The following is a 26427-nucleotide window of genomic DNA, read 5'->3' on the forward strand; positions in this document are numbered from 1 at the left end:
TGTGTTGAATAGATTTCCTTGCTTAGTTGTACAGTTTCTGTACTGAAGTAGATGCTAATTAAGCAAATGGTACATTTAAGATTAGCTAAATGGAAGATCGATTTGTCTAAGAAACCTTGGTCTGCTGATTACAGGTGGCTAATACCTGCATACATTTGGGATAGAAAAGCAACATATTAAGAGGAAGTATGGTGATTAAAGCACAGGACTGGGTGTTAGAAATCTGGATACCGTTCATGGCTGTGGTATTACTCAAAGTGGCTCTGTGAAAAATGGCATCATAGACTCATAGACTCTAGGACTGGAAGGGACCTCGAGAGATCATCGAGCCAGTCCCCTGCCCTCATGGCAGGACCAAATACTGTCTAGACCATCCCTAATAGACATTTATCTAACCTACTCTTAAATATCTCCAGAGATGGAGATTCCACAACTTCCCTAGGCAATCTATTCCAGTATTTAACTACCCTGACAGTTAGGAACTTTTTCCTAATGTCCAACCTAAATCTCCCTTGCTGCAGTTTAAGCCCATTGCTTCTTGTTCTATCATTGGAGGCTAAGGTGAATAAGTTTTCTCCCTCCTCCTGATGACACCCTTTTACATACCTGAAAACTGCTATCATGTCCCCTCTCAGTCTTCTCTTTTCCAAACTAAACAAACCCAATTCCTTCAGCCTTCCTTCATAGGTCATGTTCTCAAGACCTTTAATCATTCTTGTTGCTCTTCTCAGGACCCTCTCCAATTTCTCCACATCTTTCTTGAAATGCGGTGCCCAGAACTGGACACAATACTCCAGGTGAGGCCTAACCAGCGCAGAGTAAAGCGGAGGAATGACTTCTCGTGTCTTGTTTACAACACACCTGTTAATGCATCCCAGAATCATGTTTGCTTTTTTTGCAACAGTATCACACTGTTGACTCATATTAAGCTTGTGGTCCACTATGACCCCTAGATCTCTTTCTGCCATACTCCTTCCTAGACAGTCTCTTCCCATTCTGTATGTGTGAAACTGATTGTTCCTTCCTAGGTGGAGCACTTTGCATTTATCTTTATTGAACTTCATCCTGTTTACCTCAGACCATTTCTCCAATTTGTCCAGATCATTTTGAATTTTGACCCTGTCCTCCAAAGCAGTTGCAATCCCTCCCAGTTTGGTATCGTCCGCAAACTTAATAAGCGTACTTTCTATGCCAACATCTAAATCGTTGATGAAGATATTGAACAGAACCGGTCCCAAAACAGACCCCTGCGGAACCCCACTTGTTATACCTTTCCAGCAGGATTGGGAGCCATTAACAACTACTCTCTGAGTACGGTTATCCAGCCAGTGTTATGCACCCACCTTATAGTAGCCCCATCTAAATTGTACTTTCTTAGTTTATCTATAAGAATATCATGTGAGACCATATCAAATGCCTTACTAAAGTCTAGGTATATCACATCCACCGCTTCTCCCTTATCCACAAGGCTCGTTATCCTATCAAAGAACGCTATCAGATTAGTTTGACAGGATTTGTTCTTTACAAATCCATGCTGGCTATTCCCTATCACCTTACCACCTTCCAAGTGTTTGCAGATGATTTCTTTGATTACCTGCTCCATTATCTTCCCTGGCACAGAAGTTAAACTAACTGGTCTGTAGTTTCCTGGGTTGTTTTCATTTCCCTTTTTATAGATGGGCACTATATTTGCCCTTTTCCAGTTTTCTGGAATCTCCCTCGTCTCCCATGATTTCCCAAAGATAATAGCTAGAGGCTCAGATACCTCTTCTATTAACTCCTTGAGTATTCTAGGATGCATTTCATCAGGCCCTGGTGACTTGCAGGCATCTAACTTTTCTAAGTGATTTTTTACTTGCTCTTTTTTTATTTTATCTTCTAAACCTACCCTCTTCCCGTAAGCATTCACTGTACTAGACATTCCTTCAGACTTCTCAGTGAAGACCGAAACAAAGAAGTCATTAAGCATCTCTGCTATTTCCAAGTCTCCCGTTACTGTTTCCCCCTCCTCATTGAGCAGTGGGCCTACTCTGTCCTTAGTCTTCCTCTTGCTTCTAATATATTGATAAAAAGTCTTCTTGTTTCCCTTTATTCCCATAGCTAGTTTGAGTTCATTCTGTGCCTTTGCTTTTCTAATCTTGCCTCTGCATTCCTGTGTTATTTGCCTATATTCATCCTTCGTGATCTGACCTAGTTTCCATTTTTTATATGACGCCTTTTTATTTTGTAGGTCACGCAAGATCTCAAGGGTAAGCCAAGGTGGTCTTTTGCCACATTTTCTATCTTTCCTAACCATCGGAATAACTTGCTTTTGGGCCCTTAATAGTGTCCCTTTGAAAAACTGCCAACTTTCCTCAGTTATTTTTCCCCTCAGTCTTAATTCCCATGGGACCTTACCTATCAGCTCTCTGAGCTTACCAAAATCTGCCTTCCTGAAATCCATTGTCTCTATTCTGCTGTACTCCCTTCTACCCTTCCTTAGAATTGCAAATTCTATGATTTCATGATCACTTTCACCCAAGCTTCCTTCTACTTTCAAATTCTCAACAAGTTCCTCCCTATTTGTTAAAATCAAGTCTAGAACAGCTTCCCCCCAGTAGCCTTTTCAACTTTCTGAAATAAAAAGTTGTCTGCTATGCAGTCCAGGAACTTATTGGATAGTCTGTGCCCCGCGGTGTTATTTTCCCAACATATATCTGGATAGTTGAAGTCCCCCATCACCACCAAATCTTGGGCTTTGGATGATTTTGTTTGTTGTTTGAAAAAAGCCTCTTCCACCTGATTAGGTGGCCTGTAGTAGACTCCCAGCACGACATCACCTGTGTTTTTTACCCCTTTTAGCCTAGCCCAGAGACTCTCCACACTTCCGTCTCCTATGTCCATCTCCACCTCAGTCCAAGTGTGTACATTTTTAATATATAAGGCAACACCACCTCCCTTTTTCCCCTGTCTATCCTTCCTGAGCAAACTATACCCATCCACACCAACATTCCAGTCGTGTGCATTATCCCACCAAGTTTCAGTAATGCCAATAATGTCATAGTTATATTTATTTATTAGCACTTCCAGTTCCTCCTGCTTATTACCCATACTTCTTGCATTTGTATATAGGCATCTAAGATACTGGTTTGATCTTGCCTCCCAGCTTTGCCCTGACCCTCCTTCCTCTCTGCCATTATAGCCCGTGCTCCCTCTTGTTTCCAACCCATCTCCCAGATCTTGTTCCCCACTTACCTGTGGGCTTTGCTCATCTGTCCCCGTCGAACCTAGTTTAAAGCCCTCCTTACTAGGTCATGTGGTGTTCCACCTCCCGTCTCAATGACTCCATCTCAAATGTGCTCAGTTTACAAGTAAAAGGAGAGGCTTTCTAGTTGTATGAGTGTGTGTGTAACTGTCAGCCCTGCAACTGCAAATCCAGCTTGAGAATCAAACTGCATTATTTAACTTGTGCAGCTTCAATAGTATAAACAATTTACCATTCATTTATACTAATTCAGCCCTGTTGTCTCAGATTATTCCCTTAGTTACAGCTGTCAAACCTTATTGCCTTCAGTGAGGATTACACAAGTGTAGCAAAGGAAAATAGCTGACTCTAATTAGAATACTGTGAATTGTTCTGATGCACAGGCCAGAAAATAATCCAGTTTATTCTTCCAGAGGTATGTGCCTTCTGCAGAGCTGGCAGTAGTAAATACTTTGCAATAGTAAATGAGTAGACATGAGCAGATCTCTTGAATAAGAAGGTGTAGCTTTTTACTTAGAATCACACTTTATGTTCTCTCTGCCTCTACCATCTGTAAAATAGTGGGGATAATACTCTGCTTCCCCATAAGAGTGTTGAGAATTAATTAATTGTAATGCATTGGATGGGACGTGCCATAGAAATGCAAAATATTTTTGATAATACTATAAAGTGGGCAAACAGCTTTTCATTAATAAATAGTAACTGAGTCTCCAGTTTAAAATGTGGCTGAAGATCTATGTTACTCTGTGGGGGTCATGTCATGTTCCAGGATTTTGGAAGTGAGGGTCACTAGTGAAATGGTGGTGGTCTTGAGAGTAGGGTCGGGGGTATCTATATCACAGAATATCAGGATTGGAAGGTACCTCTGGAGGTCATCTAGTCCAACCCCCTGCTCAGAACAGGACCAATCCCCAACTATTATTTTTGCCCCAGATCCCTAAATGGTCTCCTCAAGGGTTGAACTCACAACCCTGGGTTTAGTAGGCCAGTGCTCAAACCACTGAGCTGTCCCTTCCTTTGGCCATTTAAACCTGTAACCAACTCATTGGGCTGCTGCTTGTGTACTAACAGGAGCTGCCTTATCAGCATTTCTAATTAGCATTGCTGGAGTCTGCTGCAGACTGTGAGACTGTGTAGGAGAGTGTTCCTTTGAGCTCAGATGTTATGGTGTTGTTTTGGTAACATACTAGACAAGAATTCTAAATTCATTCTGTCCATCCTGCAAATGATGAGCATGGAAACATTTTTCTGTTTAGTGCTGCTGAACTTCGCCACACTCAAAAGCTGCTTTAAAAAAATGAACAAAAAATAACAATAGGAAAAATCAGCCATAAAATAGAACTGTCTTCGATGCTGTTAGTTTCTCTTAAAATTTCAGAACTAAACTAACTGCCATCATCTTCAAACGTAAGAGAGTGACGTTGCTGGGAGGTGCCTGGGGGCAAATTAGGGCAATGCATGGTCCTTACTGTGATTTTATGTAAATGTAGTTTTCAGATTACATCTCTTATGAACTATTAAGCAAGAAATGGGAATGGCTTCATTAGAGCTGTTTCTGACTCAGCTAAATAATTGGGCCATATTCTTCTGTTATGTGTGCTACATTCAATTCTAATTATTTGATTGGGACTTGCAGGCATGTGACAGCTGGCTTTGACTAAGGGTATGGCTACACTTACAGTTTTGCAGCGCTGGTAGTTACAGCTGTGTTAGTACAGCTGTGTAGGGCCAGCGCTGCAGTGTGGCCACATTTACAGCACTTGCAGCACTGTTGGGAGTGGTGCATTGTGGGCAGCTATCCCACAGATCACCTCGTCCCATTTCGGCGCTGTGGCTTGTGGGAAGGGGAAGGAAGTGTGAGGGTCTTTCCGCTTCCTGTTCCAACGCCCCGTGGTGCTTTGCTACATATTTCGAGCAGTTCGGCAGCATTGTGATTCTACAGCGCGATTTCTGCGGTTTTTGTTATAAATGGAGCCTGAGCTGCTGACGACCTTGCTGATGAATGTTGCCAGCACATCACGCATGGCAGTGGAGCTATTCCTTCAGCTGCAAAGTGAGAGTGACAGTGAGGAGTCAGACGATGATATTGAATCGCCTCACGGTGAAGACAGTAAATTGCTTGTGGCAGTAACAAACGTGCTCAGCTCCGTGGAACGGCGCATTTGGGCTCGGGAAACCAGCAGTCAGTGGTGGGATCGCATCGTCCTGCAATCCTGGGACGACGAGCAGTGGCTGCAGAACTTTCGGATGAGAAAAGCCACTTTCATGGCACTGTGTGCTGAGCTCGCCCCTACCCTCCGGCGCAGGGACACGAGATTGAGAACTGCCCTGCCAGTGGAGAAGCGGGTGGCTATTGCAATCTGGAAGCTGGCAACTCCAGACTGCTTCAGATCGGTGGCGAACCAGTTTGGAGTGGGAAATCTACCGTTGGAATGGTGCTGATGCAAGTTTGCACAGCCATTAATCGCACCCTGCTAAGAAGAACCGTGACTCTTGGGAACGTGCAGGACATTGTGGATGGCTTTGCAGAAATGGGTTTCCCTAACTGTGGAGGGGCAATAGATGGGACGCATATTCCTATTCTGTCACCACCCCACCTGGCATCAGAGTACGTTAATCACAAAGGGATTTCTCCGTGGTTCTGCAATCGCTTGTGGATCACCGTGGGGGTTTCACTGACATTTACTCAGGATGGCCTGGAAAGGTGCACGATGCACGCATCTTTAGGAACAGTTCCCTGTTCAGGAGGCTGAGGGCTGGGACTTTTTTCCCAGACCGCAAGATCACAGTAGGGGACGTCGAAATGCCCACTGTGATCCTTGGAGACCCCGCTTATCCCTTAATGCCCTGGCTCATGAAACCATATACAGGGAAGCTTGACAGGAGCAAGGACCAGTTCAACTACAGGCTGAGCCGGTGCAGAATGACTGTGGAGTGTGCTTTTGGCTGTTTGAAAGCCCGCTGGCGCTGTCTTTATGGGAAGCTAGATTTGGGGGAAAGCAGCATCACTGCTGTTATATCCGCGAGCTGTACCCTCCATAATATTTGTGAAGGGAAGGGTGAAAGATTCAGTGAGGAATGGACCTCCGAGGTTCGACGCCTAGAGGATGAGTTTGCTCAGCCAGAGAGTAGGGCTAATAGGGAGGCCCAGGAAAGGGCTTCAAGGATTAGGGATGCTTTAAGGGAGCAATTTGATGCTGAGAACCAACAGTAATGTTTGATGCATTTGATGTGCTTTGCTTTACCTTGGTGTACAATATTTACCACTTCCAGCAATAATATAACATAGTGAAAAAGAAAAAAAATCCTTTATTCAACATACAGTACATAAAAGGCAAGGGGGTTGGGGTGGTGGACTGTACATTCACAGGTTTTAATATGTCCTATTTTGATCACTATTCAATGTCTACTGCACTTCAGGATTACCATGCTGTAGGATAATGGGGGTGGAGTGAACAGGGTAAGAATTATAGTTATCAGGGCTGGTAGGTGATCGTACAGGTGTTGGGGGCAGCTGGGGATAATAAGGAACTGGCTGCTGGAGAAAGTTGTTTTGTGGAAATACTGGGGAACAAGAAAGAGGGCTTTGGGAGGGCTGTGGGTTACAACGGTACATATTTGTCTGCATGGCTATGAGAGACTCGAAAGACTCAGTTTGGCGAGCCAGGAGGCTTATCATCTGCTTTGTGTTTTTTTTGGCAGACAATTCCTTTCTCCTGCTTTCTGTTTGCCTCCATTCATGTACACTCTGTCTCCATTCATACATTTTCTCTCTCCATTCCTGTGTCTTCCTACTTTCTCTGTTGTAGTGACTCATAACAGATTTGATCAATTCCTCTTTTGATTTTCTGGGATTCCTTCTCAAGTTCTGCAACCTACGTGAGGCCGGTGATCCGGCTGCAGTAGTCAAGGTCACTAGAAAAAAGAGAGATAGAACCATGTAATACACAGAGGCTACATTGTTTATTATCACACAGTGAAGGACTTTTTAGACTTTTGGTAGCATCCTTCTCACATATTTCACATAACACAGAAAGGGCAGGGAAGCTAAAAGTCATGGCGAGCAATGGGGTGAGTGGTTTTCCCCCGATTTCCCCTTGGGAGTGGGAATTGAGCAATGGGTCACTGGGGTTTATCTGAAATGGGTACAGGAGGTAGCTGGTGTCCTGAAGAGGGGACAGTAGTGAACAGGAAGGTGGTGAGCTGCTCGGGGGGGGGGTGGGCTTTGGTCTGTGTTCACGCCGTCCTGCTGGTGGTGGTGGGGGGGAGAAGCACCGCGGTGCTGGATGCCTGCTTGGAGGGGGGGTGGGGAACACCGGAGCACACCACGGTGCTGGATGCCCGCTTGGAGAGGGGTGCATAACACCGGAGCACACTACGTGGATGCCTACGTGCTGGGAGGGGGGGTAGGGAACACTGGAGCACACCGGGTGGCTGGCTACGTGCTGGGAGGGGGGGGTTAACAACAGAGCGCAATGGGCTGGGGAAACGCGAACCTGGCACCCTGCACTCAAGTATCCCTAAATTCTCAACAGGGTTTCCTACTGCCAGACATATCACTGCTGCGTGTTACCTGGGAAGAGAGGGAGGGTCTTCTACAGGAATGTGGATACCGCCCTGGCCCCTTTGCAGCTTGCCTGTGTGCAGCCATGGTCCCCCCACCCCTCGCTGCACAGTGGATCGGACGAGTTAGCCTGACTGACTGGGATAGGGACCACGGTGGCTCTCCCGATCAACTTGAGAAAGCAAATTGCAAACGCTCTTGCTGCAACTTTTCAAGAGATTACCGAGGCAGATTACAGAGACGTGATAGAGCAAATCAATGGGCTATTCCACGTTTAGGCATGCATGCATGCAGCCATACCCAAAACCCTCCTCTCCCAAAACATAAAAATCTACTTACCCTGAGCACGATCCTCAGTTTCTTCCTCACCATCAACTTCCTGCTGCTGCGACTGGCTAGCCTCCTCCTGGCTTGAGAAGAGCTCCTGGCTGCATGTGTACTGGGACTCCGGGGTGTCTCCCTCCACGCCAGTAGCGTCACTGTCGCCGTCCTCTACAACCTCCCCCACTTCTCCCTGCTCTGAACTCTCCATCGTGCTCCTAGGATTGGCAGTGGGGTCACACCCAAGTATGGCATCCAGCTCCTGGTAAAAACAGCAGGTCGTGGGAGCAGCTCCTGAGCGGCGATTTCCCTCACGAGCTTTGCAGTAGGCACTCCTCAGCTCTTTAATTTTGACCCTGCACTGCAACGCGTCCCGTTCATGGCCCCTTCTCATCAAGGACTGCGATATCTGCCCATAGGTATCATAATTTCTCCTTCTGGAGCGCAGCTGTGCTTGCACAGCCTCCTCTCCCCAAACACTTATGAGGTCCTGCAGCTCTGCATTGGTCCATGCTGGGGCTCATTTGGTGCGTGGAGGCATGGTCGCTGAGTGATTGATTGATTAATTGCACTCCACACCTGGCTGAGCAAACAGGAAGTGGATTTTTAAAATTCCTGGGGCATTTAAAGGAGGGGTCAGGTGAGCCTAGGGCAGTGGAGTTTGCATGATTACCAGAGAGGCTTCTAAGGTATGCTGGGATACCTGCTTATGCCACGGAGGTCAGTAAAAACGCTGGTGGATGTCTACACTTGCTGAGCGCTGGATCCTCTACACCCGAGGCTCGACAGGGTGTACAGCCAGCGCTGCAACCAGGGAGTTGCAGTGCTGGCCGTGCTGTGCAAGTGTGTACACATCCTAAGTTGCAGCGCTGTAACCCCCTCACCAGCGCTGCAACTCTGTAGTGTAGACAAGGCCTAATAATGGGAAAAGCAGTGCTCTCGTAAAAGCTGTTCAGGCCTAATGAATGATCGTTCTCAGTATGGAATTTTGTTAGTGGTGTGTTGCATTGCATTTACTTGCATGTAGCTCGGATAATGTGGATGCCCTTGTCCCTTGTAACTCTGCTGTTGTAAGGAATTCATGGTTCTTTGTACCTTGTTGGAAGTGTGGTCCGACCTTTGATTTTCTTCAGGAATTGGCAGTGCTGTGGGATTCTTATCCTCATGAGATTGCTTTAGCAGCCAGGTATGTTGACAGGACATGGACTCAACTCATTATTACATTGATTGATTTTTTGCTTTTAAAAGAACTTACTTGACTTTGTGAGGAAAAACATTTGTTCTACCTTTTTATTATGCTCACTTGCAGAGTCCATATCATTCTTTAAAAAAGTACATTCTGAGTGTATTTTGTTTTTAAAAACTAAACATCTAGCTGCACATTCCTGAGCAACCGTACAGAAAAAATCTGGTCTGTCTAAGAGGTTTTTTTTTCTTTTCTTTTAAGAAAGGAAACGTTTTAGGTTGTTTGTTATTTAAGGGAAACTGGGGAGAAAATACTTCGGGGGGGAGAGGTGTTGTAAATTCTTGGTAAGCCCCCAACTGTTTTTTCAAAGTGCACCAGGAAAATACTATTCTTGATGATAAGATGCATAGTTCATATGCTGGTCATAACAAACACTTAGATACTTGTGTGAATACCTACCTGTGAAAAGAGAATATACAGCATTATGGGACCCTAAGATGTGATATATTTTTTCAGTAGTTGGTAGCACTAGATTTGTTTTACTCCATTATTAACAACCTCATGTTCTCTGTATGGGGGAGGGGCAAGCACAGTGCAGTGCTCACCAGTTAAAGTTGTATGGCATTAGTGAATCTCACACACACGTGCACACACACACACACCTGAGCAGACTTAAAGAAGCAAGAGGGGGTGTGGTGGGAGGGACTTGACGGTATGTCTGCTGTCTCTCACTTGTACATTCCATTCCACACATCTAGTGTATATAGTTGTAGTACTGGGAGCTGAGCAGGAGCCTTATTGCTATGTGAAAGCAGGTGTTCCTTTAATTAAAGATGTCTGCTGCTCTGATCTTTGTAACCCAGGATCTGGTTCAGATCTCTTGTCTCTAAGAGGCATTCATTCTCCTTCCTGTTGCATGGTTCTTTCATGCTAGTTCTGGGGAGTAAAGAATGCAGAAAAGATGCAAGTTGGCCTATGAAGATGCTGAGCTTGTTTTCTGTGCTGGTACAGTTTTTCTGCTCACCTACCTAAGTACTCCTTAATTCTGTAAAGGTTCATTTTCACTGTTTCTGTGAGGCTGAGTGTATAATAGTTTGTTCATTATTCTTTAGTTCCATGACCAGAAGAGCCATTCAGTCTTCCGCTTTAACAAATCAATTTAAATATCACTTGTTGAAAACAACATCCATATCTGCAGTAGAACCTCAATGAAACCATTCACATTTTTTAATGTCTATAAGGATCAATTTACGTAAGATTACGTTTATGTCATGGAGGTCATGAAAGTCACGGAATCGGTGATTTCCAGAAACCTCTGTGACATTCTCTGCTTGCTTCAGTGCCAGGGGCTGCGGGACTCTGGAGCTGGCAGCCAGTGGGGCCCTGGCAGGGTTCCAGTGACAGGGGGGCCCCCTGCAAGGTTCCAGCGATGGGGGACAGCCTCATGAACAGGGTAGAGGGACTGCCTCAGGTGAGCAGCTGGGGGTTTCCCATTTTCTCTTTGGGAAATATGATCACCCTGCAGCTTCTAGTTCCCATGGATGCAGAGGGGGAACCCCACAGCTCCCAGCCACCATAGTGGTGGGAGAAACCATGGAGCCACAGCAGCAAAAGTTAGACAGGTCATAGCTTCCATGAATTTTTTTTTATTGCCTTTAACATGTCCGATTTTACTAAAAATCTTAGCCTTAATAATATGTAACCTAGACACAAACATAGGTAATTCCGTTCAACAGGCCAAGATGGTCAAAATCCAACACTCATTCCACAAAATATCATTACTGTAACCACAAGGCATGCAAATGGTGTACTGGGTACTCTAATGCTGTAGGACAACTTAAATAGATCCCCCTTTCCTAATAATGCCTCCTCACTTCTACCTCTGCACCTATCTCTAGGTATTAACCACAGCACCAGTCTTTATTGGACAGTTACAAAAATTTATTAATCAGAAACATAGCAGAGTCAATTTATTAGTTGGGGTGGGCTGTGAATTTTTAATAGGATTGTAAAAAAATAAAATAAAAAAATTGTAGTTGGAAGGAAATATCTAGTGTCTTATTTGAATGCATTTGTAGCATGTGGCAGAGTAGAGATCTGGGACTTGGCACTACTGACTTTTCTAGTCCCTGTTCTGCTACTTAATTGTTAAGTGGCCTTGCATGGCTATCAAGGGACTTGCCCCTCAGTTTACACATCAATAACCTGGTGTAATATTTGCCTGCTTCACTGGAGTATTGCATAACTGATATTTGCAAAGTGCTCTGAATCCTGAGATTAAAGAGACTTCAGACTTCTATAATTTTCTTACTATGATGTCATTATTTATGGCTTTACTTCAGTACAGTCTTCTCTCCTTTTGACTATCATTTAGGTCCTAGTGTAATTGAATCCACTGCAGTAACAGCTACATTGAGTAACTTAAAGGTAAGAACTACATTATATTGTTGTTACGTGGCAGGCACTGATGATTTTATTTGGTAAAAAGTATTTTATTCACACACATGCTTAAGAAGTCAGATTTTAAATGGAAAATTATATCTGTGTGGTGTTGTGCTTTCCAACTTGCACAAGAATTCAGAATTTTCTTGGATTAGTTCTTTATGCTGCCTCATGAGTAAAGCTCTGTGTTTGTCACAGAGGTCATGGATTCCGTGACCTCTGTGACTTTTGCAGTGGCTGGTGGGCCTGGCCTGAGGGCTGCCTGAGGAACTTGGGCAGCCCCTGAACCCCCCAGCAGCAGGAGTTTGGGTGTAGGGGGGCTCAGGGCTGAGGATTGGGATGCTGGGCAATGCTTACCTGGGGGTGGCTCCCCTCCCTCAGCTCTTACCTCCATGTGCTGCCTCTGCTGCCAGGCACTGTCCCTGTAGTTCCCTTTGGCTGCGGTTCCCAGCCAATGGGAGCTGTAGAACTGGGGTTTGGGGTGGAGCGGAGGCAGCAAGTGGAGCTCAGGAACCAGGAAGGGAGCCTTCTCTGCCCCCCCCCCAAAGCACCCATGTGCCCCCCCTCACCACCCATTGTGCCCCCTGGCCACCACCCGAGCACCCACAATGCCCTCCCTGAGCACCCGCTGCACCCCCTGGCCCTCCCCCCCCAGCACCTGCTGTGCTGCCCCCCACCCCCAGGCTGTCCCCCTGAGCTCCCTCGCCCCCCCACTGGGGTGTATAGGTCACAGGCCGTGAATTTTTGTTTACGGCCTGTGACCTGTCCGTGACATTACTAATAATACCCGTGACTAAAACATAGCCTTACTCATGAGTACCCAGCATCGGTTTCTAGTCTCAGTTAGTTCTTCTCCAGACTGGTAAATTAGGGAGACCTGTGATAGGGCAGAGTTGCTCTGCAGCTGACACGGTGGCCAACCAAAGTGTGGGATTTCCTTGAGAACCCATGCATCCCTCTTTAGCCAAGAAAGACAACCACAATGTGCATTCTTAAGAGAGTGAGGTGGAGAGGAAATTGAAAGCAGAGAATTTAAGAAGTCCTCAATGAGGACTAACACCCCCACATCCATTTTCAGTTCTGTCAACTGGAAGGAATTTTTTTTTTTCTTGGCAGTTGTTCATTGGTAAGTGAAAGGTATGAAATAAACACCAGAGATCTGGTATCCTAAAAGCAACCTTCACATCCTCACTTTCAAGGGGACCTGATAGCAGTTTTCAGGTATCTAAAAGGGTGTCATCAGGAGGAGGGAGAAAACTTGTTCACCTTGGCCTCCAATGGTAGAACAAGAAGCAATGGACTTAAACTGCAGCAAGGGAGATTTAGGTTGGACATTAGGAAAAAGTTCCTAACTGTCAGGGTAGTTAAACACTGGAATAGATTGCCTAGGGAAGTTGTGGAATCTCCATCGCTGGAGATATTTAAGAGTAGGTTAGATAAATGTCTATCAGGGATGGTCTAGACAGTATTTGGTCCTGCCACGAGGGCAGGGGACTGGACTCGATGACCTCTCGAGGTCCCTTCCAGTCCTAGAGTCTATGAGTCTATAAGGCTCTGCACTTCCCCTGCATTTTAGCTGTTGTTTTTTTCCTACACCCACTCCAGTTTTACCTTTGGCAGTAGTATGATGGGGGATTGGGGACAGTACTTAAATTGCTTTGAAATAATAAAGTTATGTATTCAATTTGTTGAGCCCTAAATGTTGTACCTGTGCTCTCTATATTTAACTTGTGACCTATGTATATTTGGTTTCTGTTCTCTAAAACGTTCTTATACACTTATTGTACCCAGATGAGCAGAGGTATGGCAAGGAAAAGCCAACCCTTTCTCTTCTACCACTGCTCCTTGTAAACTGCGAATCTAGACTAGAAGGGACCATTATGGTCATCTAGTCTGACCTCCTGTATAAAACACAGGTAGTAAGACTTCCCTAAATTAATTCCTGTTTGAATTAGAGTATATCTTTTAGAAAAACATCCATTCAGAATTTGTCCTACTTCTGCTTGCAGCTCGTACCTATTCATTTCTTGTTTTGTGGTTTTAAAAGGAATGTGAAAGTTTTAGAACATCCAAGGGGAAATGGCTGCCATTTTGATACACAAAGTTGAATAAGCCTGACATGTAGCAATTTGATGTCCAAAACTCTGACTTTTGAAGTGTAGAGCTAGAAATAAACTACTTTTGGTACTTGATTTGAAAGTATAAAACTATATTTCCTTTCTGTACTTGCATTCTCTTTAACTGTTAGCTGCTGCTTTTATTTCTTTAAATACTTCTGTCTCTTAATTCAAAGCTACACAAACTGTGTGCTGATAAAATGAAATGTATTCAAGGGTGGTGTTCACACCACCAGCGTTGTACCGACGATTGATCATTTAATGGATTAAAAAAAAAACAACCCATGCTTTTCTGTCAGAAGTGTAGAAGGGTAACAGAAGTATTTATTCATTGCATGTCCAAATGGCAAGTGCAGCAGGATGAATGTGAATTACCTCAAATGCTTCTTGTTTTCTTCCAGATTAGGCCATTTAAATTAAATTCAAAACCATTGTCTACTTATAATCAGCAGCTGTGGCTTACATGTATGATTCAGCTGGATCAGCCTGACGGTAAGCACCTTATCCAAGTTGTTATTTCAGAAAACTGATGTTATCCTGGAATTTTATTACAGTAGGTAAAACAAATCAATTACTGTTATAGTAGCTGACCTGTATTTCACTTAGCTGTCATGTATATCATCATGTAGTTTTACTTGGATCCAAAATGCATGGGAAAAGCCCACCCATCACAATAAATATGCAAAACTTGACTTGTTAGCTAAGAATCTAAGGAAATGGCTGCAGGGAAATTTAGAAGTTGTTTGTTTTCTTATACTTTTTGCTAAAGCAGTAGTGTTGTGTGTTTGTCTCTCTCTCTTCAGCTTCCTCTTTTTGGGATTAGACTAGTTGATGTAACAAGATAATGACTATAGATTAACATTCAGATTCTCAGATCACATTATCAGGTATTGCTAATTGCAATGAATACCACACTGACTTCAATGGGAATTCTTGCCCAAGTCAGGAATGCAAGGTTTTTCCTCTCTACTGTAACAATGCATACCTGAATCGGCTTCAGTAAGATGAGAGTATTGCTGCACCTAGTAACTCTATTTGAGATTTTATTTCTGCATTTGTTTTGGACAACAACTTAATATTTGTCTCTTTAATTACAGAATCCAGCTTCAAAACAAATGTTACTATAACAGTTAAAATACGTGGTGTAGAAGAAAATGGAAGTTCATCCTTCATTAAGAAACAAGTTTACAATCGGACGAGAATGCTGAATTGTGCACAAGTAAGTATTTTTTTGAAACAACACTGATTGTAAACGTTATCCTTTTAAAACTACTTGTGTGTTGTAGCTGTGGGGGGAGTATCTGATAAGGAGGCCACAGGGAAAAACTTGCAGTAAGAGTTTGTCTACCTTATGCTTGCAGTTGTGCTAGTAATACTGTTTCTTGGATTTTGCTAGCAAGGTTGTAATATGGCTTCCTCCAGCTGTGTGGCATGACTTCTTTTGAGATCCATAGTAACCAGGCCGTAATATAGAATACTTTTCAGGTTGTCAACAACATGAATGGAACTGAATTACAGGGAAAAAAAAAAAATCCTTTCCACACTGGGAAAATGGTAAAACTCAGCTGGACATGACTGTGTTTAAACGCAGTTGCTGCTGGCACTGTTTTAGTATTAATGTGGACAGATCCTAAATGGAAGAATCAGAATGCTGTAATATAGTCACTGCCTTGAGTCTGAGACACAACATTATTTAAGTGTAGTCATTTAAGGTTTTAAAGTTCTAGCATACCTTTTCTTCAGCATCTAAGATTTGAGTTAGTTTAACTTGAAGAGCCATGAGACTATAGCTCCTCGTGAGTGAGACTTTCTTTAGAAGACTGATCTTAATTACACAGTGAGGACCATATATCATAATTAGGGTCCTACCAAATTCACCATCCATTTTGGTCAATTTCACGGTCATAGGATTTTAAAAATCATAAATTTCACGATTTCAGCTATTTAAATCTGAACTGTCATGGTGTTGTAATTGTAGGAGTCCTGACCCAAAAAGGAGTTATGGGGGAGTCTCAAGGTTATTGTAGGGTGGGTTTTGGTACTGCTACCCTTACTTCTGTGCTGCAGCTGGTGGCAGCGCTGCCTTCAGAGCTGGGCAGCTGGAGAGCAGTGGCTGAGCCAAACTCTGAAGGCAGAACCAATCGCCAGCAGCAACACAGAAGTAATCTCAGTATTTTTAAGCAGATGGAGTAGGTAATACTGCATCTGTTCACCACAAACTGAACAGGACAACTAATTTCACAGAGGTTACCAAACAGTTACAATGATGATCTCTTTCAAATCTGACTCCCAGGCTGGGTCAAATTTGAAAGAGATGATCTGGAGGTGAGATGCTCTGTATTCCCATTCCAATCTCCTGAGCTATTAAGTCTCCACACAGTCACAAACAAAGCTCAGAAACACCTGTTTTCTCACCAATGGCAACTGAAATTGTTTAGGAGCGTACAGCTGTAGCCAGTATTTTACCTGGCTAGATGCTTCATAAAGGGCAGACCACTGAACAAAACCCCTGTCTCCCACTAGGAGGGCAGAGATCTACCAAGTCTCATGAGAATGGCACTGCTGCCTGCAGATGTGGGTCCTCAGTCAGCAGATGCCACTCTCTGGCTGCCCAACTCTGAAGGCAGCATCACAGAACTAAGGATGTGTCATAAACAGATAGTTAAGGGTTAATGTCTCTCTTACCTGTAAAGGGTTAACAAACAGGGACCCCAAACACCTGACTAGAGGACCAATCAGAAGACAAGATACTTTCAAATCTCATGGGAGGGAAGCCTTTGTTCGTGGGTTTTGGGTTTGGTTTTGTTCTCTCTGGCTCCTGGATGGGACTAGAGGTGCAACCAGGTTTCTGCTAATCTCCCTGCTACAGTCTCTTATCTATTCAGAATTGTGAGTAAGAAAAGGTGGTCATAGTTTTTAATTTGTTTTTTTTTTTCCATTTACATATGTGTACTTGCTGGAAGTAGCTTAAATTGTGTTTCTGCTGGAGAAAGTTTCTTTCTATTGTTCACAGTTGAAAGACCCTGTAACTTTTTACCATCTAAAGTGCAGAGATAAACCTTTTACTTTTTCTCTCTTTCTTATTTAAAGTTTTGTTTTAAGACCTGTTTAATTTTTTTCTCCTAGTTAAGGTTCAAGGGAATTGGTGGGGAGAAGGGAAGGATAAATTTTCTTTGTGTTATATTCACGCAGCTTGTATTGCCTCTGGGTGAGGTGGAAGGTAACACTCCTCTCGGTGTGGTGATTCAACAAGTTGAATCAGGCGATCTCCTAGTGTTCCCAGGGCGGGAAGGAGCTGGGAGGGAATGGCTTATTTTCCTTTGTTGTGAGACTCAAGGAATCTGGGTCTTGGGGTCCCCTGGGAAGGTTTTGGGGGGACCAGAGGGTATCAGGCCCAGAATTGGGAATTATACTTGACAGGGTGGCAGTACCATACCAAGCCATCCTTCTGCGCTGCTGCTGACGGGGCACTGCCTTCAGAGCTGGGTGCCCGGCCACCAGCTCTGAAGGTACTGCAGACATAAGGGTGGCAATATCGTGCCTCCCTTCTAAAATAACCTTGTGACTCCACCCCCACCCCTTCACCACAACTCCCTTTTGAGTTAGGGACTCCAATTTGAGAAATGCTGGTCTCCCCCAGGAAATCTGTATAGTATAGGGTAAAATTACACAAAAGACCAGATTTCATGGTGGGAGATCAGATTTCATGGTCCGGGATGTGTTTTTTCATAGCCATGAATTTGGTAGGGCCCTGATCATAAGTCAGATATTCTGGACTTGACATTTTTTCCTATCTCTGCTGGATTCTTTTTTTTTTTTTTCTTTTTAAAGTCCCCAAGCATTAGTTAGCCTTTAGACTGACTCAAGACAGTTGAATCTTGCAAGAGGAAGGGGGAAATGGAGTGTGCAATCCTTCACGACTGATGGTGTTTCTTTAAGGATTTCAATATAGAAGGGTTTTAGAGGAGTGTGAGACCCACTCTGTCCTGCCAACCTGTGACCCAAAAATTCCCCCAAATTCTCCTCTGTGCCATCAGGCTATTTATTTGGAAGGCTTAGTGAAATATTTCAAATATTTGTAACAGGTGAGTGTGTTAAGAGATGCTCTCTCTCTGCTTGGTCACTTTGTCTCGCTTATACGTGGGCATTCTGAATGTTTTGAATGTCTTAAGTCAGTTTAGATGCTGCTTCTAGTTTTCTGCCTTGTGATCCCCTCTACAAGATGTAAAAAAGAAAATAATAAAAAGATTAGGTAAAATGTTCAAAAGTGCCTAAATGACTTACGAACCCAAATCCTATTGACATTCAGTGGTTAGGCTCCTAGTCATTTAAGTGCTTATGAAAGTTTCATGTATTATCACAGCAGTATTGTGCACCTTCTTTTTCTCTTGGTTCTGTTGACTCACTTTGACAGCAACAGAGACTAGAGGTCAGTCTGGCATCTTTCAGAGATTCTGTGGCCAGAAGGGACAACTATGATGATCTAGTCTGACCTGCATAACCCAGGGGCTAGTACGTCCCCGAAATAATTCCTGTTTGAACTAGAGCATATCTTTTAGGAGAACATTCAATCTTCATTTAAAATTGCCAGTGGTGAAGAATCTTCCACAACCCTTGGTAAAAATTGTTCCAAAGATTTATTTCTCTCTCTGAAGAGTAGTCTCTTCCAAAAACCAGTAGAGTATCTATACTATATACATGTTGAAAGTTAGATTAACTCTGGATCTTACCTGAGTAACATTGAACTCTGGATGACTAGTGTGACAAAGTTCCTCCTGTACCTTGGTGGGTCCTGCGCTTATTGGCAGATTAGTTCACCACAGTGATCTTCCCCACAGTCTGGGTCAGCTCCTCCTGTGTCTGATCAGGAGTTGGGAGGTTTAGGGGGAATCCAGGCCCGCCCTCTACTCTGGGTTCCAGCCCAGGGCCCTGTGGATTGCAGCTGTCTATAGTGCCTCCTGTAACAGCTGCATGACAGCTACAACTCCCTGGGCTACTTCCCCGTGGCCTCCTCCAAACACCTTCTTTATCCTCACCACAGGACCTTCCTCCTGGTGTCTGAAAACGCTTGTTCTCCTTAGTCCTCACCAGCAGCACACTCTCAGCTCCTTGCTCCCAGCTCCTCACACGCGCTTCCTCTCCTCTGGCTCCCCTTGGCCTGACTGGAGTGAGCTCTTTTTTAAACCCAGGTGCCTTGATTAGCCTGCCTTGATTGGCTGCAGGTGTTCTAATCAACCTGTCTGCCTTAATTTGTTCTAGCAGGTTCCTGATTACTTTAGTGCAGCCCCTGCTCTGGTCACTCAGGGAACAGAAAACTACTCATCCAGTGACCAGTATATTTGCCTTCTACCAGACTCTTGTACCCCACAGTTTGGGTCTGTCACACAAGTCAGGACCAGTGGGAAAGATAATAAATGTCATTCACCTGACCAGTGTCTGAAAATGAGTTTCTTTCTACCTAGACTTTCATTACTAGTTTTAAAAGGAATTGAAGTACCAGTGTTTTCTCTTCCCCTGCATTCTTCCAGTTCCCAGCACTGTCCTGGGAGATATCCACTGAAAAGTTACAGCTGTTGGAGTTAGAAACTTGAGCTGGGTGCAAAGGTATATTTGCAGGGCTGTTCCTAGTAATTCTGGGGTCCTGCGCAGCCCCCTCGTGGGGGGTGTTGGGGCCCCAGGCCTCTGCGGAGGGGATGAGGCTGGCTTGGGGGCAGCGGGGAACCACTCCCCAGCACGCACTGGCAGCGCGGCTAGGGCTGGGTTGCTGCACTTCCTGCCGCTGGTGAGTGCAGGCCCGGCCCTGCTGCAGAGCTCAGAGGAGTGGGGATGGGGCTGAGGCGGGGCTGGGGCAGGGAATGGGCGGAGCAGGGAAGAGCCAGAGAAGCGGCTGGAACAGGATGCAGCTGCACAGGGCATCAGGAAATTTGGTGCCCCAAATTCCTGGTGCCCTATGCAGCGGCATACTTTACATATGGATGAACATGGCCTTGTATATTTGTACTGCAATCTTGTTGGTTGAAATGGAGACTACTTACAAAGGGGCAGACTTAAGAACATAAACCATGTCCCTTTCTTACTAGGTATAGATAGGGCCTACCAAATTCACGGTCATGAAAAACGCATCATGGACTGTGAAATCTGGTATCCCACCATGAAATCTGGTCTTTTGTGTGCATTTACCCTATGTTTTAGGTGATAAATCTGAGGAAGTGTCATTGAGATGTCATTAGAGGAAGTTTTGGAACAAATTGATAAACTAAACAGTAATAAGTCACCAGGACCAGATGATATTCACCCAAGAGTTCTGAAGGAACTCAAATGTGAAATTGCAGAATTTCTTATTGTAGTCTGTAACCTATCCTTTAAATCAGCTTCAGTACCAAATGACTGGAGGAAAACTAATGTGATGCCAATTCTTAAAAAGGGCTCCAGAAGTGATCCTGGCGATTACAGGTCGGTAAACCTGACTTCAGTACCGGGCAAACTAGTTGAAATCATAGTAAAGAACAAAACTGTCAGACACATAGATGAACAGAATTTGTTGGGGAAGAATCAACATGATTTTTGTAAAGGAAAATCATGCCTCACCAATCTATTAGAATTCTTTGAGGTGGTCAACAAGCCTGTGGATAAAGGGGATCCAGTGGATATAGTGTACTTAAATTTTCAGAAAGTCTTTGACAAGGTCCCTCACCAAAGACTCTTCGGTATAGTAAGCTGTCATGGGGTGAGAGAGAAGGTCCTCTCAAGGATTGGTAACTGGTTAAAAGATAGGAAACAAAGGGTAGGAATAAATGGTTAGTTTTCAGAATGAAGAGAGGTAAAATAGTGGTGCCTCCTATAGGTCTGTACTGGGCCCAGTTCTATTCAATATATTCATAAATGATCTGGTAAAAGTGAGGTGGCAAAATTTGCCGATGATACTAAATTGCTCAAAATTAAGTCCCAGACAGACTGCGAAGAGCTACAAAAGGATCCCTCAAAACTGGGTGACCAGGCAACAAAATGGCAGATGAAATTCAACTTTGAAAATGCAAAAAAAATTGCAAAAAAATGCAAAAAAATCCCAACTATACATATAAAATGTCTGTTAGCTGTTACAACTCAAGAAAGAGATCTTGGAGTCATTATGAATAGTCTTCTGAAAATATCCACTCAGCGTGCAGTGCCAGTCAAAAAAAGCGAACAGAAAGAGAGAGATAATAAGACAGAAAATACCATATTGTCTCTGTATAAATCCATGGTATGCCCACATTTTTAATACTGCATGCAGAAGTGGTCGCCCCATCTCAAAAAAAAAATATTGGAATTGGAAAAGGTTCATAAAAGGGCAACAAAGATGATTAGAGGTATGGAACAGCTGCCATATGAGGAGAGATTAAGACTGTGTGACTTTTCAGCTTGGAAAAGAGATGACTGAAGGGGGATATGATAGAGGTCTATAAAATCATGACTGGTGTGGAGAAAGTAAACAAGGAAGTGTTGTTTATTCCTTCTCATAACACAAGAACTAGGGTCACCAAATGAAATTAATAGGCAGCAGGTTTAAAACAAACAAAAGGAAGTATTTCTTCACACAACACACAGTCAACCCATGAAACTCCTTGCCAGAGGATGTTGCGAAGGTCAAGACTATAATAGGGTTCAAAAAAGAACTAAATTAAGTTCATGGAGGATAGGTCCATCAGTGGCTATTAGCCAGGATGGACAGGGATGATGTCGCTAACCTGTGTTTGCAGGAAGCTTGGAATGGGCTGCAGGGGATGAATCACTTGTTTACCTGTTTTGTTCATTCCCTCTGGGGCCACCTGTCATTGGCCACTGTCGGAAAACAGGATTCTGGGCTAGGTGGACCTTTGATCTGACCCAGTATGGCCATTATGTTGTTATACTATACAGATTTCAGAGGGGAGACCAGCATTTCTCAAATTGGCGTTCCTGAACCAAAAGGGAGTTGCAGGGGGGTTGCAAGGTTATTTTAGAGGGGTTGCGGTATTGCCACCCTTACTTCTGTGCTGCCTTCAGAGCTAGGCGCCTGGCCAACAGCCACCCATCTCTGGCCGCCCAACTCTGAAGGAAGCACCCTGTCAGGAGCAGTGCAGAAGTAAGGGTGGCAATACAATACCATGCCACCCTTATTTCTGCACTGCTGCTGGTGGCAGCTCTGCCTTCAGAGCTGGGTTTGTGACCAGCAGCTGCCAGTCTCCAGCTGCCCAGTTCTGAAGGCAGCGCTACTGCCAGCAGCAGCAGCACAGAAATAAGGGTAGTAGTTCTGCAAACCTCCCTACAATAACCTTGCGACTCCTGTACAACTCCTTTTTGGGTCAGGACCCCTACAATTACAACACTGAAAATTCATATTTAAATAGGCAAAATCATGAAATTTATGATTTTTAAATTCCTCCGACCATGAAATTGACCAAAATGAACCATGAATTTGGTAGGGCCTTAGGTATAGATGATATATTGCGCAATTACTTGAAAATTACCACAGCATGGCGAACTAATCTGCTGGATAATCAGGGGGCAATAGTGGATTGAGCAAAGATAGCCTAGGGCAGTTCTGCTGCTGCTGAGTTGTTGGAGCATTTAATTGCTCATGTGTTTACAGTTTTTGGTTTCATAGTTACCAAGGCATATAAATATCCTTCACTGAGTGCTAACCTTCTTTGGAAAATTAGAATTTTTCTGATGTTCTCCTTAGCTCTCTGACACTGAAAGAAAGAATAGCACACAGACAAATCTAAAACTAACGTCACTTTTTTGGGGGCCCCTCCACTCCTCAAAAAACCATTGTTGGTGATTGTGTACATTTTTAGTTGGCTATGGAGGATGTGATTTCCTTGTGCTGTATATTAATGTGGGTTAAGAAGTGACCCACATTAACATTTTTTAAAAAGTCGGTATAAAGCTCTCTGATCCTTTGCTTTGATGTCCTCAGCAGAACCTCATACCACTTCAGAGCCGGACAGTTTTTAATCCGTAACTATCCCAAAGTGAAAGATAACACAACAGAAGACATCAAAGATCAGAAATTTATAATATAAAAGAAAAAGCAGTCATTTCTTAAATAAAGCTTTCAAGTTTTATTCATACATCAAAGAAAAAAAGACCCCTTTTTGTCTTTTGCAGGTCATCTTTAAAAAAAATAAATAAAAAATTAATGGTACCAGGAGATCTTATACTTAGATACTGAGAAATATAGCTGTATTTTGACTGATGGGCAGTTGACATCCATTGAACTTGTATTTTGACTGCCGTAAATAAATTCCTTTGGAATCTCTCTCCATCTCCTTATTTGTTTATCCATTATAACTTCTCTTAGTCATTTTTTGTAATTGAATTGTTATGAGGTGTAAGCCCTTAAATATAAATTACAGCATAAAGCTCTTATGAGATATTCTGACTCTGTGTGTTTTCATAGAAATGTGCCGAAATCATTGTGGTTCACCTTGGCTACCTGACTTACACTCAGTACGAAGTCATTGTTGGTTTTGAGGATCTGAATAAGCTGATGTACCCCATCAAGAATGTGAATTTCACAGTAAGTGAACAGTATCATGCTAGCAAAAAAAAAAAATCTTCAGTTTTAATTATTGTTGTGGAAGGCTACTTTAACCTTAGTAAAATGTACGTCATTTCCCTTTTTAAGGTGAAACACTTGCACAGAGAACGTGTGGAGGCTAAGGCCCTATCCTCACTGAGATTGTAAACATACTTTATTTGCCATTGTCAAAGTTCTAGCACAATTTCCCTGACTAGTGTGGAGAAGAACTCTTCTGTCAGAACTGTTACGAACTTGTGCTTACCTAGAGTGGTAGTCTGTAGTGCTGTTCTCTAGAAATCTTTATTAGCCCTTGGAAATCCATACTAACACCCAGCTAGCAACAGCTGTTCAAACATGATTACAGCTAGAACAGTTCTGATTAGTGTGGATAAGGAAAGCCTGTTCAGAAGGCCATTCTATATTCTCTTACAAAGCACACCATTGAAAAAAACTTGAATGCACATATGAAACTCTTGTCTTGTTCTTACAGCTCTGAACTCAAGCACTGCTAAGAAATAACTGTAAAACGGAAAAGCCTCCTGGCTATTATCATACAAATAGGCAATCCAAAAATTGCATTTCTGTTATTCCCATGTTCAACTGATTGCAGTGTTGGGATCTGAGTTCACAAGAAATGTCTCGTTTAGACAGGTTAATGTGTGAATTCAAATCTTACATCCCAAACATATACTGGCCTTTTACAACTGTTATGGTGGGTGTATTGAGATTAGTAGGATTTCTCCAGACTTTCCAAAAGCATATGGAGTTGTATAAGGCCCGACTCCGGGGCTGGAGCTTCAGGCACCAACTTACCAATGTGCCAGGGAGTGCTCACTGCTCAACCCCTGGCTCTGCCACAGGCCCTGCCCCCACTCCACCCCTTCCCACGCCCTCTCCTGCACCTGCCATGCCCTTGCTCCTCTCAGAGCCTCTGCACTCCATGAAACAGCTGATCGGGAGATGCAGGGAGAGAGGGGGAGGTGCTAATCGGGCTGCCAGTGGGCGGGAGACGCTGGGAATGGGGGTAGAGGAGCGGATGTGCGGGTGCTGACGTATTACTGTGGCTCTTTGACAATGTACATTAGTAAATTCTGATTTCTTCTCAGGGATGGCCAACTTGAGCCTGCGATAGACTTTATCATCTTGCTTTGCACATGACCTTGAAGGCAGCTTTGCAAAACTTGGCTTGCCCAGAGTATCTAGTATCCCCACCTGAGATTGCACAGTGTGTAGCGTAATAGGGCTCTGTACATGTAGTGCAGAATAAATGGTGCCTGATCTAAAGAGCTTGCAGTCTAAATAGTCAAGACAGACAAAGAGGGAAATCAGTGACATACAGAGGTGAAGTGACTTACCCAAAGTCACACAGGGGCCAGAGAATGTTGCTGAGTAGATTTTTGTGCCTAGGCTTGTACATTTGTATAACCATTTTTATAACCATTTTCCAAGTCTCCTTTAAAGTCTGATATGTGGACCACAGAATAACTTAAACCCTGATCCTTTGTAAAAGTTTATATAAGCTACATTTTATCCATGATATCTGTTATGGGGGAGGAAATGAAGTTAGTTGCGCGTTTTTAGAACTTGCTTTCCTTTTTCCTGAGGCAAAAACCAGGTGAAGGAGAAATAAATGAGCTAATTAGCAATCATTAATCTCTTCTTAATTTAGCAAGTTTAGTCAGCTACAAACATGCATAGTCTTCAAAAATAAGGAAGCTTGCAGTGAATTGAGTCAATTGATGAATTTACTGTAAAGCCTTAAACAAAGGGAAGTTAACCTATGTTGGTTTCATCCTCTTTTTTATTTTTTTGCCTTAGTGTGTAGTTTGTCATGTATGATCACACTTTGAGAATGTATCATTCTTCTTTTATCTTGTAACTTAGTGCCAAGCATGAGGAACAGTAAGCTGCATTAGCTCTATTTTTATTTATTGAAATTTTCATAACAATATCGAGGTTGGAGGAGGCAGCGAGGCATGAATTAGCCTTAATCTTTCTAAGGTGGTGCAGTGGAATTTGCAATGGCTTGGCCATTAAACTTGAAAAAGCCAATGGATTCATCTGTAAGACTTTTATGCAATATTGTGTCTGCAAGTACTAGTAATTTATGTTATGCAAATTCTGTCAACTTCCTCTTAATATGCTAATTTGTCTTGTAGTGGAAAACCTACAACCCATCTTTTTCACAAGTGGAAATCTGGTTCCGGTTTGTCTTTGTAGTTCTTACTTTCATGGTCACTGTGAGTACAGTCTCTTACTTAACTTTTTTGGAGGGCTGGGGATAGGTGTTCAAGTGGCTAATTCAACTGCTACCCAGTCCTGTGTTTGGTATACTAGCTCTCAACATTAGCAAAGCCTCCTACTGTGCATGTGCAAAACCATTTTAAAAAATACTTATAATTCAGTTTGTGTTTTAAAATTTCTGCCAACAATGGAAGGGTTTTAGTTGAACCTGAATTTTCAAGTCCAGCCGTGTTTGAGTGTTTTTTGGATTGGGTGGTATTGCAAATGGGGAAAATCATATACTTTGTACAGTTCAAAATGGTTGAAAGAATATTGCTCAGACTTTCAAGAAAAAACTCACTTCAGGGTTGAGACCAAGTAATGAAATATTTCTGAAAAACTGGAGTGGAAAATTTCTGACAAGGAATGAAAACACTGGGTTATAATGAAAGTCCTAATGTAATTTTGAATGTAGTGGGTGCTGCTACACACTTTCTAGAAGTGTGTGGGTGTGTGTACACACCTCTTTTATCAAGTAACAATGGAATGTGGTACATGACCTGACCCCTCAGTGAAATTTGTTGGCTAGCTTAGGCAGATATCGGTATGTTGTTATAGTCTATATAGTAATATCAAACAGTAAGTTGTCAGCATCACACAAATGATGCTGGTTTCCATTTCAGGCTGTCCCAGAAGTTAAATGACTTGCTCAAGGTCACACAAGTATCAGAATGACAAATAGAACCTTGGAGACCTGACTCCCAGTGGTAAAATCTTAATCAA

The 26427-nt window shown here is 43.3% G+C and overlaps 1 protein-coding gene across 3 annotated transcripts in view; it reads left to right on the forward strand.

Moving 5' to 3' along the window:
- TMEM181 (transmembrane protein 181) overlaps positions 1-26427 on the forward strand; it is a 68157-nt gene that overhangs the window by 21789 nt on the left and 19941 nt on the right. For 2 of the 3 annotated variants that reach the window (XM_030556659.1, XM_030556661.1), the window contains exons 3-7: positions 11663-11742; positions 14276-14366; positions 14972-15093; positions 23299-23418; positions 25581-25661. In XM_030556659.1, coding sequence (XP_030412519.1) covers positions 11663-11742; positions 14276-14366; positions 14972-15093; positions 23299-23418; positions 25581-25661 — 494 coding nt within the window. The remainder of the gene's footprint in view (positions 1-11662; positions 11743-14275; positions 14367-14971; positions 15094-23298; positions 23419-25580; positions 25662-26427) is intronic. The other variant, XM_030556660.1, reaches the window with a different exon arrangement.

The sequence above is a fragment of the Gopherus evgoodei genome, chromosome 3, assembly GCF_007399415.2.
Source record: "Gopherus evgoodei ecotype Sinaloan lineage chromosome 3, rGopEvg1_v1.p, whole genome shotgun sequence".
Classification (NCBI taxonomy): domain Eukaryota; kingdom Metazoa; phylum Chordata; order Testudines; family Testudinidae; genus Gopherus; species Gopherus evgoodei.